Source organism: Mustela erminea, chromosome 1 (genome assembly GCF_009829155.1).
Source record: "Mustela erminea isolate mMusErm1 chromosome 1, mMusErm1.Pri, whole genome shotgun sequence".
In the NCBI taxonomy this organism is placed as follows: Eukaryota; Metazoa; Chordata; class Mammalia; order Carnivora; family Mustelidae; genus Mustela; species Mustela erminea.
The window spans coordinates 101488661-101505596 of record NC_045614.1 but is presented as its reverse complement, the minus strand read 5'-3'; the positions used below and the strand labels follow the sequence as shown (position 1 = coordinate 101505596).

At 40.1% G+C, this 16936-nt stretch overlaps 1 protein-coding gene across 4 annotated transcripts in view; it reads left to right on the top strand.

Annotated features, from left to right (window-relative positions):
* SLC12A8 (solute carrier family 12 member 8) overlaps positions 1 to 16936 on the top strand; it is a 135011-nt gene that overhangs the window by 108455 nt on the left and 9620 nt on the right. For all 4 annotated transcript variants that reach the window (XM_032335771.1, XM_032335764.1, XM_032335780.1 and 1 more), the window contains 3 exons: positions 2292 to 2937; positions 14933 to 15021; positions 15593 to 15710. In XM_032335771.1, the coding sequence (XP_032191662.1) occupies positions 2292 to 2937; positions 14933 to 15021; positions 15593 to 15710 (853 nt within the window). The remainder of the gene's footprint in view (positions 1 to 2291; positions 2938 to 14932; positions 15022 to 15592; positions 15711 to 16936) is intronic.

The following is a 16936-nucleotide window of genomic DNA, read 5'->3' as shown; positions in this document are numbered from 1 at the left end:
ATTCTTACATTCTTCATGATGTCTTTGGGTCACAGAAGTTCAGGTCTGACCATTATTAATACTTCACAACCTGCCCTTGTCAACATCTTGGCATGGATCATTAGCATTTCCTTCAGCTTACCTAACACCCTCCTTTTAAATTCTCTGCAGTTTCTAAGGATTTACTTTATTCTTAGTTTTATTGTTAGAGTGTGTTAAACAGCTGTAGCAAATCTACCCAAAAAATGTAATCCTCAAAGTCAGTCGAAGTGTATTTTTACTTCTTATTTTTTCCTCCCAGAATTTTACTCTGAAACTCTTGGGCAGACTTTTTTTTTTTTTTTTTAAGATTTTTAATTTATTTATTTGACAGAGAGAGATCACAGTAGGGGAGAGGAAGGGAAGAGATCACAGAGAGAGAGGAAGGGAAGCAGGCCCCCTGCTGAGCAGAGAGCCCGATGTGGGACTCGATCCCAGGACCCTGAGATCATGACCTGAGCCGAAGGCAGCGGCTTAACCCACTGAGCCACCCAGGCGCCCCTTGGGCAGACGTTTTAGGTCAGCAGGGCCTCTGACCCTTGAAGACTCAGGCTGATGACTCTGCCATCTTCATCCTGTGACTTTAAAGGCTGCTCTTTATTCTGATGGTCAGGAAGGGGAAATGCACCTGGAGGAACACATGTGGGGGGTTTACAGGTTGGATCTGGAAGAGGCTTCCAGGTCTGCCCCTCCTCCCCTTGCAGACTGTTGACTGTGAAGGAGATGGGAGCAGTGGTTAGATCCAACGTATATCTGAGAGTAAAGCTAATAGTATTTGCTGATGGAGATTGAGACAATGAGGAAAGGCATCAAGAACTTTGCTTGCCTGAGCAGCCGGAAGGATGGAATTGCCGTTTTCTGACACAGAGATTATAGAAGTAGATTTGATGGGTGGGAGATTGGGGGGGAGGGGGGAGCAGTTTGGTTTGGAACATTTGAGATCCTGTTAGACAAAAACTGGAAATGTTAAGTAGACAGTTGAATACATTTCAGGCTGAGATTCCAATGTGGGAGTTAAGAGCATAAAGCTGGTGTTTAAAGTCAGGGGCCTGGTTGAGATCACCTAGGAATGGAATATAGAGAGAGCATAGAGAGGGCCTGAGGATGGAGACCGGGACTACTTTTTTCTTTTTTCTGGTAGAGAGAGCCTGAGTAGGAGTGGGAGTAGTGGGGCTGGTAGGGACAGAGGGAGAGAGAGAATCCTAACCAGGCTCCATGAGCAGAGCCCGAGAGATCATGAACTGAGCCATCCAGGTGCTCCGCCCTGAGCTACTTTATTTAATTATTTATTTTAAAATTCAATCCATTAATGTGTAGTGTATTAACATATAGTGTAGAGATAGAGTTCAGTGATTCATTTGTATATAACACCCCGTGCTCATTATGTCACGTGCTCCCCTTAATACCCATCACTCTGTGACCCCCATCTCCCTCCTGTCCTGCCCTGGGCTACTTTCAGTGTAGATTTCAGAGCTGTGGAGAAGACAGGCCTGAAAACTAAGAAAGAGTGGATAATGAGGAGGGAGACAAATCAGGCTGAGAAAGGCAAAGAAAGTCCTTTCAAAGACCAATGGGCAATCAGCTGGGGTAAATGTGGTCTTAGGTCAAGGAAGATGAGGACCCAGAAGTGATCATTGTTTTGGGCCCAAGAACCACAAGAGGGACTGTGATCAGTAGTTTCTGTGGAGCGACAGAGTCTATGGAGTTACCACATGTTTTCCACTCCTATTCTCCTGCAGGCCCCCGTACCCACCTCCGTTAATAACAGATGTGTGTGAGTGTTTGGGGGGGATCATGTGTGTGTTTAGTTTCACAATTTCCCCACCACAACTGCCAGAGCTTCTGTCCCATCTTCCAGGCTCTGCCATTCCCCTTCAGGTCCTTTTCTCCATTATACCTGGGAACTTTGTACCACTTTGACTTCCAAGACTGGTGCTAAAACCCAGTGTAAGACAAAAGGAGAACTATTTGGGAAGACTGAGTTCTATATGTTAGTGCCCCATATTAATAGTTATGAATATAGCCAATATCCGTGGTGTGTTGGGGCCAACTGTGTGTCAGTGCTGTGTCAAGCATTTAATGTTCATTAGCTCTAATCTCACAATAACCCCATGAGTTGAATATTATTATCCCAAGTTTGTAGGCAATCAGTTATTAACTGATTGGTAGAATCCTAGTAGAAGTGGTTGAGCCATCATGAGTTGTATTTCTATCATGTAATGTGATTTTCTTCTGAAATTTCATGGTCCTTCATGTTATTTTTGTTTCTACAGAAAGGGCCAAATAAAACCCCTGTAGCTGCCATCTTCTTGACCAGCTTAGTGACCATGGCCTTTGTCCTTGTGGGCCAGGTGAATGTACTAGCCCCCATCGTCACCATCAATTTCATGCTGACGTATATTGCAGTGGACTATTCCTACTTCTCCCTGTCCATGGCTGTCGGCAGCCTGCCCCCGGTGCCTGAGTCAGTGCCCAGGGAGGGCACAGGAGCTCTCCCCTGCTCCGAGCACCTGCTCTTGGAGAAGCCTCCCAGCTATGGCTCTGAGGACACGGCCCGAAGCCTCCCTGAGGGCACTCTGCTAGAGTTCACCAAAGACATGGATCAGCTCCTCCAGCTAACCCGGAAGCTTGAGAATAGCCAGCCGAGCCAAGGAGACCGTGACAGGATCCCACAAAGGAGGAAGGGGAAACGCAGGAAGGCCACCAAGCAAACCCTACAAGATAGCTTCCTTTTGGACCTCGAGTCCCCAGCTTCCTTCCCTGCTGAGGGCTCCGATAGATTGCCTGCTGCCTCGTGGGAGGGCCAGGAGACCTCCTGGAACAAGCAGAATGCCAGGAGTGAAGGGGTTCTGCCTGCAGGAGCATGTGCTGAACAACTTGTCCCTGAGCCAAGTGACCAGCCTATCTCAGCTGGAGAAGGTGAGTGCCTTGAAATCCCGGGTCTCCTCCTTTGGGGTGACCTCACCTGCCTGGTCATCACAACTCCTTTCCATGCCCTTAGCCAATTCACTCGATAGCTGAGTGTAAAATCCTTGTTTATTTTGTGTGATATTTATTTTTTAAAGTTATATTAAAACAGCAGCTGAATTTGTAATTCTACTCCGTTACAGTCGATTTTAAACAGACATTTCTGTCTACTGTTACATGGTAGAGCTGGGAGCTATGGCTGATAATGGAAGATTTATATCATTTTAATCAAAAATCATCTGCGACACAGTATCAACACAAGTGAGACCAATGTTTCCCTTCAAGAGAAGTGGAAATGTAACAACCCTGTCTGCCTTAGTGGGGTTTTTTCTGTGGAAGATGAATCTCCCAAACCAGGCAAGAAGGGATGGAGAAAAAATGGCTAAAGAACACAGCTTCGCTTTGCTTTCTCAGATCTACAAACATGGAGGCACACAGAAAGACTCTCAAAGACTCTCAAAGACTCTCAATGCCCTCTCAGGGCATGAGAAATTCTGAGAGAGAATTCATAATTTTGAGTCTTCCACATTCCGGGTGCTTTACCTATTTTATTTATTTCATGTACTGTGATATATATGACATTTTTCCATTCTACAAATGAAGACGCTGAGGCCCAGGGAGGTCACAGAGAAGTTTCCAAGCTCTGACTTCGCACAGCGGGATATCATACCCAGGTCCGCCTAAATTTGAAGCTCATTACTTCTCTCTCTGTTACCCTGCCCCATGAGATCTATATTCACGAGTGTGAGCAGAGAAGGGGAGACAGAGGGACATAGAAAGACATGTCTAAAAACAAATGCTTTATATTCTCCCATACACTTGCTTTTCCTTCTTTGCCTCCAAATTTGTGGGAGGTTTTTAATGATAGGCACATTATTAAATTTTTAAATTTTATTTTTATCAAAGTAAAATAACCTTTTATCAAAGTTTAATAAGCCAAGTGGAATTAAAAGTAACCTAATTGGGGTAGCTGGGTAGCTCAGTCGATTGAGCATCCAACTCTTGATTTTGGCTCAGCTCATGATCTCAGGGTCTTGGGATCAAGCCCCACTTTGGGTTTTGTGCATGCATGGATTCTCTCTCCCTCTGACCTTCTCCCAGCTCATGTGCCTGTGTGCGCGCACACACACACAAACACACATATTCCCTCTCTCTAAAATAGTCTATTAAAAAAATAAAATAAAATAAATAAATAAAAATAAAATAAAATAAAAAAGTCTTAAAAGTAACATAATCAGAAATAATAGTCCTCACTCTTCTATACCATTCCTTGCACCCTTCTCTGCTCCCTGGTCCCACTCCCAGAAAATCCACCCCCCCTTTTTTAAAGATTTTATTCACTTATTTGTTAGAGAGAGTGAGAGAGAACAAGCAGGGGGAGGAGCAGAGAGAGGGAGAAGCAGGTTCCCTTCTGAGCAGGGAGCCCAATGAGGGACTTGATCTCGGGACCCTGGGATCAGACCTAAGCCAAAGGCAGATGCTTAACCAGCTGAGTCACCCCGATGCCCAATCCCCCTTTTAACTGAAAAGTTGCGTCTTCTTTTAACCTTCATGTTACTAAAAAATATATTTGCATTATCATCTTTTGACTTCCCATTACAATAGATGAAGTTTTAACTTATTTATGCCACTCTGACTTCTCATTCAGTGTCCGAGTGTATTTATATCACAGTTTTTTTATTAACTTCATAGCTAGTATTCATATTATCATGATTAAGTATTGCTTATCTCTGAACCATATGTTATATCGTATTACATTCTTTTTTGTTCAACCTTTTCTATTTCCTGAAGTTAATAATTGCCTTGTTCTTTATTTGCTTAGCTTTCTATAAAATCATTTTTCTCTAAATGCTTGGGCATATATATCAAATGCCTCTTAGTATTATTTTCCAAGTGCTCAAATTCTTCAGAAATTTAACATACTCATTTCTTCTTTTCCCTTTGTCTGATGGCACTCATCCTGTTCCGGTCTAGACTATGAGTTCTCTAAGCCTGCTACAAAACTATTATCTGGAAATTTCTCTCTTTATCACACTTCTATGTCAGATCCAGGGAATAAGAGATTTTTTGGATACAATATTATACTAGATTTTTTTTTTCCCAACTCAGCATTGAATAACCTCCCTATGTTTGAAGAATTTCCAGTGTTATAAGTCTTGAGGAGAGGCAAAACACAGCTCTCACACTCAAAACTAAAGATGTCAGATGCTCAGTTTTCCAGTCTCTCCGACAGCTAAGAGTTCAGCATAAGGCCAAAGCTCTGCTAATCAAACGAGCCCCTTATATCTGGAATTAGAACTGAAAATCTGAGTAAATGGGAACTTCAAGGAACTCTCTAAAAGCCTGATGGTTGCTGCTGGACGGCTGCATTCCTGGATCCAGGGTCCAGGGCTTTCAGAATCAGAATCAGGTTCAGAATCAGCAGACTTCAGTGTCTAGACCTTGGTGCCTGCCACAGTAGTGCCCCCCAACTTCTCTGACTATAATTTTGAGTGTTTTTCTGACTGTATAGCCCTGAACTTACTTTGCTAGCCTTTCCAGCAATTCTCAGAGGGAAAGCTAGGAAATATGTTTTTACCTACTCATTTTGCTCTTTCATATGAAATTGTGTGGGGTTTTTTTCCCTAAGGAAGATGGGGAGATTGGGTAGCAACAGTCTATACCACAATTACCATGGTTTTAATTTTTAAGAGCTTTTGGTTTAACTTGATTTGTCCTTATGCTTTTTTTTTGGTTTTTAGATTTATTTATTTATTTATTTATTTATTTATTTATTTATTTATTTATGAGAGAGAGAGAGAGAGAGAAAGAGCATGAGCAGGGGAAGGGGTCGTGAGAGAGAACCTCCAGCAGACTTCCTACTGAATGTGGAGCCCAATGTGGGGCTTGGTCCCAAGACCCTGAGATCATGACCTGAGCTGAAATGAAGAGCCAGATGCTTAACCGACTGAGTCACCAGGCGCCCCACTCACCACCTTTTTAAAAATTTGAACATCATCTCATTCTTATTTTATGAGTACAATGGCTTGTATTATCTCTCTGGTAATAGTCCTTATTCTCCTTCTAGTCTTTTCCTGCTCTTTTTGCTGACCTTTGTTCTCTAGATCCTTTATTCTTTGGCTTGGTCTTTCTCTCTCTCTCATGTTGGAGGCTTTACTAAAATGTCTGTTGATCTTTCAATTTCTTTTCCTACTTAGAAGTTAAGTACTAAAAAGCTGTTTAGAAGACCCCCATACTGGGCAGAGCTTGCTGATTGGGGCACCTCACTGTAGAGTGATTAGGGAGTAAGCTGGCTTTTTCATAGGAGGACCCCCAAAGGTGGCTCTCTCTAGAGTTTTTCCTCTGGACTCTTTAGTTGCTACAGAGGAGGGTCCTTTAATCTCTTGCCTCACCCAGATGGCTGCTTGCGCTCAGGGAGCAGGGGGAGGTAGGGGACTTAGGGATACCTTACTGTGTAGGATACAGACTTTCTTTTAATTCCCTAGTTTCTAGCTCCATTCGCCCACTCTTTGCCATGCCTGGTGTCCAAGTCCTGGCGCTCACTGGTTTGATTTCTTCAGAGAAAAGGGTCAGGTAAAGAAGGAGTTGTTACCTAGCTATGTGGGCAGAAGAAAAGCTCTTGTTGTCCAGCTGTTTCAGATATGGGCTCACAGCCAAACCTCTGCACCTTACCACTTCCCGGGGACACAGCTCTGCCTGATCTTGAACTTTGCTGGGGTCTACCAGGGTGCCTTGGGCTGCTCCTTGCCAGTATCCTCTCTGTAGTTCCTAGAGTTCATTCTCTTCTACTCTGCTTACTCTTACCATTTCTCTGTCACCTTTCCATTTTCTAAGTCTTGTTTTTATGTTTTCTCATTCTCATGTTTGTGGGTTTGTGCCTTTTTAATTCCTTTTCTGTCTTCTTAGTGGGTTTTCAGGAGAGACATGTGGTCAGTTTGCAATGTTTAGTCAATGAAGTGCTCGCTGCCCAGTTGCCCAACCGTAGAAATGTCATAGCTGCTGACCACTCCCTCTCTTCCATCCTCACTGTCTGTACCTTGGTGCAGACCCTTCCCATCCATGACCTAGACTCTTATTAAATCTGCAAACCAGACTCTTGCCTCCTGATTCTCCCACATCCTGTTTCTCTTTTTCATTGTCCACTCAATGGTCTTTCTAAAATAAAACCCTCATCATATCTCTCTTACTTAAAAACCTTCAGTAAAATCTAATCTTTTCCATCTAAAGTCCAAGATCTGTGGTATGATTTGCAAGGTTCTTTACAATCCTGCCCTATATTACCTTTTTGGCCATTTTTCTCATGACAGCCCATGCTCTGTATTTCCAGTTACACTTAGATTAGTGCCCTAAACACATCTTGTTCTTTATTCCTTCCTGCCTTTGTATATGCTATTCTGTCTTCACAGTTGCCTCAACTCCTGCTTCTACATCTGGAAAGCTCCCACTTATAGTTGAAAATCCATCTGACTTTTTATACCCATTTATACCCCTCGACAAGTCTTTCCTGATTTCCTCTCCTGTGCAAGCATAACATTTGATCCATGCTAATAGTATAAATAATTAACACATTGTTTTATACATTTAGATCAAATTTGTTTACACATTTGTTGTCAAGCCTACATGGCTGTCTGTCTTAAGGAAAAGAAATACTAGTTTCGGGGCACCTGGGTGGCTCAGCGGGTTAAGCCTCTGCCTTCAGCTCAGGTCATGATCCAGGGTCCTGGGATGGAGTCCCGCATCAGGCTCTCTGCTCAGTAGGGAGCCTGCTTCCTCCTCTCTCTCTGCCTGCCTCTCTGCCTACATGTAATATCTGTCTGTCAAATAAATAAACAAAATCTTAAAAAAAAAAAAGAAATACTAGTTTCATTCCTTTACCCCTAGACTGTGGCCTTTCTTTAGTCATAAGCCATGCCTTTCCACCTTTTATTCATCACAGTATTTCTACAAAGTACACAGCATGCAACAAACACTCAGAAAAGGCTAAATTGATGTGCAATTGAGAAGATATTAGCTTAAGAATATGAAACACGGATCAATAAAGTACAATAGAGTTACACTATTTATTATAAGAACCTAATCTGTGACAAACCAGATGTCATACAATAATAAGAATCAAATCACTATTGAGTAAACATTGTTGAAGTCAAATGGATCAAAAAGATTAACTAGGGCTATATTTTATACCTTAGATAGCCATGAATTCCTTATTTATAACAGCTGTGCAAGAGAGGTATTTCTGACTGTTGAAGGCATCATCAAAGACAAAGAGGATCTGATTAAATAGAAATAAAAAACATTTGTACAACACAGTGTCACAGAAGGAAACAATTATTCTGACAAGCACAGCTGATAAAAGCATACCTTCCAGTGCATATTATTTTTAAAAATAGGAAGGTCAAAATCCAGATTCTACTAAAGAGAAGTGTGCAGATGAATATGCAGTTTACACTTCAAAAATCAATGGCCAGACTCATTCATTCTTCATTCAACAAACTTTTATTGTTAAGTGTCAGATATTGTTGGTAGTTTAAAATAGCCAGTATTTTTAGAGCATGTTCCATGTTCTTGGCACTGAGATAAGCACTTAACAGATTATCTCATCTAAACTCAGAATTTAGTCATTGTTACTATCTTTTAACAGAGGTTTGGAGATGTTAAACATTTACTCAGGATATGAGACACCAGAATTTAAAACCAGATCAAATTCACTTTAGATTCTGTGCTCTTAACCACTACACAAAGTGTATGTTTCTTGCTGATAGTATCTCCTATAAACTAGAACATCACATTAATTCAAAGAAATCATTGCACATCTCTTAAGCTATCAAAAATGTAAATAAAAAACAGTAGATCTGTGGTAATCAGGTGTATGTACACATTGCTGGAAGCATGTCCAGTGGATTCATTCCCTCTGGATCTGTTGATTAAAGTTTTTCATCAAATTTGGGGACCATTATTTCTGCAAATATTTTTTTCTGCTCTTCTCTTTCTCTCCCATCTCTGTGGACTCCAATTGAACATTAACTGGTATACTTTACATTGTCCCCCAGATCTCTGAAGCTGTTCTTTTTTCTTCCACCTTTTCCTCTCTGTTCTTCAGTCTGGATAATTTCTACTGATCTATCTTCAAGATCACCGATATTTTCTTCTGCCATCTCAGATCTGCCGTTGAGCCCATATGGTAAAGTTTTGTTTCTGCTGTTGGATGTTCTAACTCTGGAGTTTTCATTTGCTTTTTTTTTTTTTTTTTAGATTTATTTATTTATGAGAGAGAGTATGAGTGTGTGCGTGAGAGTGAGGGAGGGGCAGAAAGGGAGGAAGAAAGACAAGCAGACTCCATGTTAAGCATGGAACTTGACTCAGGGCTGGATCTCACAACCCTGAGATTGTGACCTGAGCCAAAATTAGGAGTCCAATGCTCAGCCGACTGAGCCACTCAGGCGCCTGTCATTTTTTTTTTTTTTTTAACGTTTGTATGTCTCTGTTGGTATCCCCTATTTTAAAAGTCATTACCATCATTTTTTCCTTAAAATTTTATTTGAGAGAGAGAGAAAGAGAAAGAATGAGAGAGAGAGAGAGAGAGAGAGAGTGAGTGCACATGAGTTGGGGGAGGGGCAGAGGGACAGGCAGACTCCCCAGTGAGTGGGGAACCCAACATGGCACTTGATCCCAGGACCCTGAGATTGACCTGAGCTGAAGTCAGAAACTTAACCAACTCTGCCACCCAGGAGCCCCTGACAATGTATTTTTATTTATTCTTTGAACATATTTATGATACTAGCTGCTTTGGAGTCGTTGTCTGCTAAGCCCAACATGCAGGCCCACTCAGTCAGATTCTTTTGATTGCTTTTTCTCCAGAGAAGGGTCAGTTTTCCATTTCTTGCATGTCTTGTAATTTTTTGTTGAATAACAGACAATTTAAGTAATACAGTGAGGCAACTCCTGATTCTGATATATATGTCCAAGTTTTTGTTTGTTTTAATAAATTTCCTGGATTTGAACTATGGAATCTCTCTCTTCTGTAGTGTGTGGATTCTGATGTTCTTACTTGGGTTTTTTATTCTTGTTTTTAATTTTCAGCCTGGCTTCCGGGGGTTGCCCTTGAGTTTACATGGCCCACAAGGCTCCACCCTCTGCCAGTGGATCTGTGTAGGTTGGGAAGCAGTCAAAGTTGCAGCTAGTTCTCCAGTCTCCCCTGGATTTTACTTTTTGCCAGTCTCTCTGGTGTCCTCAGGAAGGAGCATAGTTTTCCAGTTAGCCAAGGGAAATACAGGGAGATATAGTCTTTCTGTGGCTCTCTCATTTCTAGATCTTTCCATCAAATTTCTGGTTGACCCACTGCTTGCCCTAGGTGGGTCCACAACCTCAGGCTAGCAAAGCGAGGGCTTTCCCCTCTCAATTTTCTACTGTACTCACCACATTTAGCTTATAAAGGCACAGCTCGGGTTTACTCCCTCTGGAAGCAAAACTGCTGATTTCTGACTAGCTTCACACTGGTAAGAACTGGGATAGGGACAGGAGGCCAAGCCATAGGCTCTCACTGTTCTCACCTTCAGTCCCAGCAGATTTTGAAAAAGAAATATTTCTTAATTATTTGTCTCCATTTGGTAAATTGTGGAGCCCTGAGTGATTGGTTTTTGTTATTTTGTCCGGTTGTATACTTACTTCTTGTGAAGAGGATTCACTGACCTCTTCACATTACCATAGCTAACAGTCCCTCTGGTTCCTCCTCCTCCTCCCCACCTCCTTCTTCTTCTTTTTTAATTTTTGATTTTTATTATTGCTTTTTGATTGATATAACATCTCTGGTTCTTTCTCTCTGGAGAATGATCTTTTATGATACAACAAGAAATATAAAACTATTTAACTGCCCTGACTGTAAATCTATTTGGAGGAATTGTATATCAAAGAAACAAAACCAAACAACAAACCATCAGATGTGTTCCAGATTGTCATAGCTACATTGTTTGTGTTAATAAAAAATTAGAAATAAATGTGCAACATTTGGAAAGTGGTTAGAATAATTATATTACCAATTAATACCACAACTAAAAAAATACCACATGAACTTGAAACATGATCCTTTGTGGACTATAGAAATGCACATTCTTGTGTTTATTTATTCTGATAAAGATATGGAGTACATTTGCAGAGATGTTTACTATTTATTTTAAGTCACTTCTATAAAATTACTTAATTTTTTATTTTAAAAACAGACATAATTATGTTTATTATATTTGATATTTTTAACGTGCCTGATGCGTGGTTTTGTTTACCTGTTTGTTTTGCAAGTAAGGTGTGATAAAGTAAAGTTGCTTTCTTGGTTATTATTCTAGAATTTATAACATGAGAAACTGTCTCCTCCCACACTAGTCTGTAAGACTTACTTCTTTCAGCAAAATCCTTTACAGGAGAAAAAAATTATCTTAGTCACTATCCAAGGGTTTTGCAACCATAGTTGTTCAGAATTCTGAATAACTGCCTGCCTGCTTCGTTGTGCCTATTCACAGTAGTTGAGCATCGTTGCAGGAGTTCTCTCTCACATTGCTGATGTATAAAACTTCATTGTGCTTGCCTGGAGGGCACACCCCTTCCTTCTGTTTCCCCCGTAGGTTCCTCGGAAAACATACACACCCATCGGTTTCCTTAGGCACAGGGTAGTTGAGGTTGTGTGAGATTAAGATTAACTGTGAAAAGGTGAGGTTAACATTTCACACATCTCAGAGAGGCAAAAATCTAAGTCCTTAACCAATGCTGTTCCTTCTTAAAAACCAAGGGGGCAACTGTATTTCACTAAGCCTATAACTGAAAAAAATGAATCATGCCTTGGGCATGTTAAAATTGTACAACTTAATGAATGGTAATGAACAGTATTCCTACTTTTTAAAAAAAGTAATAAAGCCATTAATTCAAATCAATCATAAACTTTGGCAGTTTATATTAATCCACAATTGAGGAGATACTTCCTCATCATTTCCTATACACAAACTTCTAAATGCCAAATCTTGGCATTTAATATGTACATTTAAGATGTAAAAGACAGTCATTGCCCTCAAGATATGGAAGTACAAAAAATAAGTATAATAGTTGGAAGCCTGTGATGAAGGCAGATAGATGTTGAAAGGATAGAGACTACTTTGGGGGCTAGGGCGGGTTCTTTATTCATTTGGCCACATATGTAGAGCATTTACTACATTTCAAACACTGTTGCAGGTGTGAGGGAACATTCTGAATAGACATAGAAGGTCTCAGCTGTCCTTGAGCTTGCACTGGAGTAGGGGAAGACACATATTAAACAAACAAATAAATATATACCATAATGTCAGTAAGTGATAACTACTATGATGAAAGGTAAAGCAGGGTAACAGAATAGAGAGAGACGGCGGTGGGGAGAAAGGGTACTGTTTTAGACAGGTTTGTCAGAAAAGATATCTCTGAGAAGAGGATTTTTTTTTTAAGATTTTATTTATATATTTGACAGACAGAGATCACAAGTAGGCAGAGAGGCAGGCAGAGAGAAAGAGGAGGAAGCAGGCTCCCCGGTGAGCAGAGAACCCAATGCGGGACTCAATCCCAGGATCCTGAGATTATGACCTGAGCCAAAGGCAGAGGCCTAACCCACTGAGCCACCCAAGTGCCCCAGAGAAGAGGATGTTTTAATGGAGACTTTAATCATAAAGTAGTTAGCCATGCAGAGATGTGGGGGAAGAGTTCCAGGCAGAAGAAATAATATGTATAAAAGTACAGGTGAGCATAGGATTGGCAAGTTCCAAGAACAGCAGAAGTCCAGCAGTAACTTGGGAGGAGTGGGCCAGGGGAGAGAGGTAGGAGGCGAGTACCTGAGGAAAGTGAAGGTCAGTGCCCTGTAGGACCATGTAGGCCAGGGTTGTGATATGATCAGGTTCAGCCTTCAGAAAGTTCACTTAAAAAATCACTGGCTTTGTGAGGAATGTATTGTATGGAGAGAGGTAAGAGAAGAAGCCAAAGCCTGTTGGATATATACTAAGGCAGAGTAAACTATTATAATAATAATAATAAATAAAGTGGCTCAAACACAATGGAACTTTATTTCTCACTTTCACTAATAGTCTAGGAATGCTCTCCTCCCTGCACTGATTCTGGGACTCAGGCTCCTTCCATTCTTTTGGCTTTATTATCCCTTAGTACCTTGTCATATAAAGTCAAGATTCAGTCACAATGTTCAGGTTTCAGGCACAGAGAAGAGGTATACCTGTTCTCTCAAAGACCGTGGTGCTGAAGTGGTACTCACCACTTTTGTTTGTATTCCACTGGTGAGAACTTAGTCATGTGACCACACCTCACTGCAAGAGATCCTGAGAAATGTACTATGACTGTAGTTTCTACTGTAGGAACACACTTCATTAAATCAGATGAAAGATGAAAATGGCTTGGACTAGGATGGAAGCAATGGGAGTGGTAAGGAGTGGTCATATTTTGGATATATTTTGGTGGTAGAATCAACAGTAAGTACAGATGGAATAGATTTATGTGTGAGGAAAGAGGGTTAAGGATAAATCTTGGAGAGTTGAGTGAATTGTGGTATCATTTATTCAGATGAAGAAAACTTGGGGAGAATAGATTTCTGCTTTAGCCAGGTTAAGGTGCTTGTTAGGTAAGGGGAGATATTAAGAAGACAACTAAGTACCCAAAACTTCAGTTCAAGGGAGAGATCGATGATGTTGTAAACTTGGAACATCAGCATTTGGGACTAGATGAAATCTCCTAGGAGTGAATATATTTGGAAATAAGAAGAGTGCCAGGGATAAATAAATGCTGGGATACTCCAATATTTGGGAGTTGGAAGGGGTGATAAGCCAGCAAAGGAGACTGAGAAGGAGTGGCCAGTGAGACAGGAGGAAAACCAGGGAAGTAACGTATCCTAGAAACCAAAAAAAGAAAGTGTTTCAATAAGAAGAAAGAGATCACATATGTCAGATGCTGTCTGAAAGGTCCAGTAGAATGAGGAATGTGAGTGGACCATTGAATTTGAGAAGTTTCAAGTCACTGACAACCTTAGGAAGAGTAGTTTTAGTGGAATGTTATATACAATCTTAAGAGTGAGCTGAGGAAATAATGGGAGGTAGAGACTGTCTAGACAATTCTTGCAAGGAGTTTTGCTATAAAGAAGATAAAGAAATAGAGCAGTAACTAAGGAGTGGATTAAGAAGTATTTGTTCAGGTGGGAGAAATTACAGTATATTTGCCTTTGATGGGGATGATTGAGTAAAGAATGGAGAAATTGATGATGCAAAGGCAAAACCCTTGAACAGGGCACAAGTGGAGGGGTGTGCCTTAGGTAAGGGGTGCCTTAGTAAGTCCTTAAGGACTCTTCATCCACTGTGAAAAGAAGAAAGGCAGAAGAGAGGGTACAGATGCAAGTAGATTGGTAGATTTGGTGATGAGAGATTATAAAATCTCTGTTTGAGAGGAGAGGCTTTAAATTTGTTACATCAGAGAGTAGGACAGTGAGTTGGTTAGGTATAAGACTGCTGGGGAATGCCGAAGTGTGGAAGCAGGTGAGGTAAGCAAGGGAATGCTGTTGGACTTGGACATAGAATCTTAGCTAGGTAAGAGGGTAGTGAAAAGAGGAGGTAGGTGATAGAAAGCAAAAACATAGTAGGACAAATTGACTGAAGATCCCTTTGTAGGCTATGAATAGTTGGGGTGAGAGACAGCAGAGAAATAAGGGGGGAAAAAGGTGATAAGCAGAGGTAGATAGATTGAGATCATGATTTAGAAGTGTAAAGTTACTAGTAAAGCAAACCTTAAGTGTGGTCGAGGGAGTTAATGGCTGAGGTGAATGGAAATTATTTTTAAGCTGAGTTACAAAATTGGAGGAGAAGAATTCATGGGTATTTGCTCATAAAAATAGAAAAGGGTTTGGTAACAAATTGGTAACCAAAGATTTGGCTCATTAATTTTTTAGATTTTTTCCTGAAGTCTCCGCTCCAAGATATCCAGAGACCAACTTCTTTCTATACCCACTTATGCAACCCCTGGGTCTCCCTGTTAGGGGTGAGTAACTTCATTTTTGTCTCAATTGTCCTTGAGAAGAGAATTCCGATAGAAATGTCAATCGAGGGGGCTGCACAGGGTAGAGGAGAAAGGAGAGTCTTAACTAGGAGCAATGTGATTTAAGTGTGTTACATTAGAATTTAGATGAGTCTACAAATGGCAAGATTATATTTAATGAACTACTTATTTTAATCAATGGTTTACTTTAAAAATAATTAATCATCTATGATAACCTCTGGGTCTCTAAATTTTTAGGTATACCAAATTAGCATAATTTCACTCTAATTTGTTTCTTCTAGGCAGGAGTAGGACAAGGAGCTAGGGTAGAATATCTATTTATTGATAGTTTTGATTACAGGGTGCTTTCAGGTCAGTGTCTTCTCAAATATTTGCTTAAGTGAGGTTATGAATTATGAATTATAAGAATTATATGTGAACTTCAACTATTCAGAATTTATAGTGATCAGAGGTTGATGAGAGGGACTATTGTTTCTTATGGCCCTGGCCTTGTGGCTTGCTCACCATGTGATAAACCGTTAGATGATTTGCCCTTCCTACTTTGTTTCCACAGGCTTTTGTGTCTCTTCTTATCATGTTTGTGATCCAGTGGGTCTACACCCTCATTAACATAGGTGTTGCTGCCGTTGTGTATTTCTACATTGGTCGGGCCAGTCCAGGGCTTCACCTTGGTAAGCAGCAGAGCCTTTTTGCTACCATCTCCCTTCTTCTCTTTCAGCATTCATTGAAAAATGTATTTTGAGCACCTGTTAAATGCTGACACTGACTCAGCTCTCAATCCCATTTTCAAGTAGCTTATAGTCTAGGAGGAATAATATAACATGCACACAGATGGTAACAAATAAGAAATAATAACAACTTGTTGGTTGCCAGAAGACATATGGCAATAAAATTGTTATTAACAATTTTATTGTTGGAAGAAAGAAATGGAAACAATTTTATTGTTGGAAGAAAGAAATGGAAATATTCTGTTTCAGCTTTCTGATACTAATGTGAAATACTATAATATCACTTAAAGGTAGACCATAATAACTTAAAAAGGTATACTAACACAACCATTAAAATACAACAAAGAAGTATAGCTAAAAAGCCAATAAAGAAGATAAAATTGAATTTACAAAGTACTCAAATTGAAATAAAACAGGAAAAAATAAAATGATAATAAAGGACATATGAGACAAACAAAAAACAAATAGCAAGGTGGCTTATATAAACTTTGCCATATGAATAAGCACACTAAATATAAATGGTCTAAACATTCCCAGTTAAATGGTTAAACCCTGAGATTGTCAGATTGAATAAAAAAATTGTGATCCAACTATATGCTGTCTACAAGAAATCTACTTTAAATAGAAAGGTCAAATATATTAAGAGCTAAAGGGAGGGAAAAGATAATACCACGATAACATGAATCAAAACAAAAGTGAAGTAATTGTATTAACACCAGACAAAATAGATTTCAGAGAACAGAATATTGCCAGAGATAAAGAAGGTCATTTCAGAAAAGTAAAGGGGAAAATTCATCAAGAGGATAAAACAAACCTTAACACTTATGTACTTAGAAACAGAGCTTTAATAACATGATGTAAAACCTGACAGAACTTCAAAAAGAAATAGAAAAGTTCATAATTATAGTCAAGATTCCAATACCTCTCTCTCAATAATTGCTGAAATAAGTAGGCATAACATCATAAGGCTTTAGAGGACTTGAAGAACATTGACAGCAAACCTGACCAAACTGACATTTATAGAGTATTCCACCCAACAATAACAGAATATACATTTCTTTCAAGTATACATGAAACAGCAGTGCCTGGGTGGCTCAGTGGGTTAAAGCCTCTGCCTTTGGCTCAGGTCATGATCCTGGGTCCTGGGATCAAGCCCCACATCGGGATCT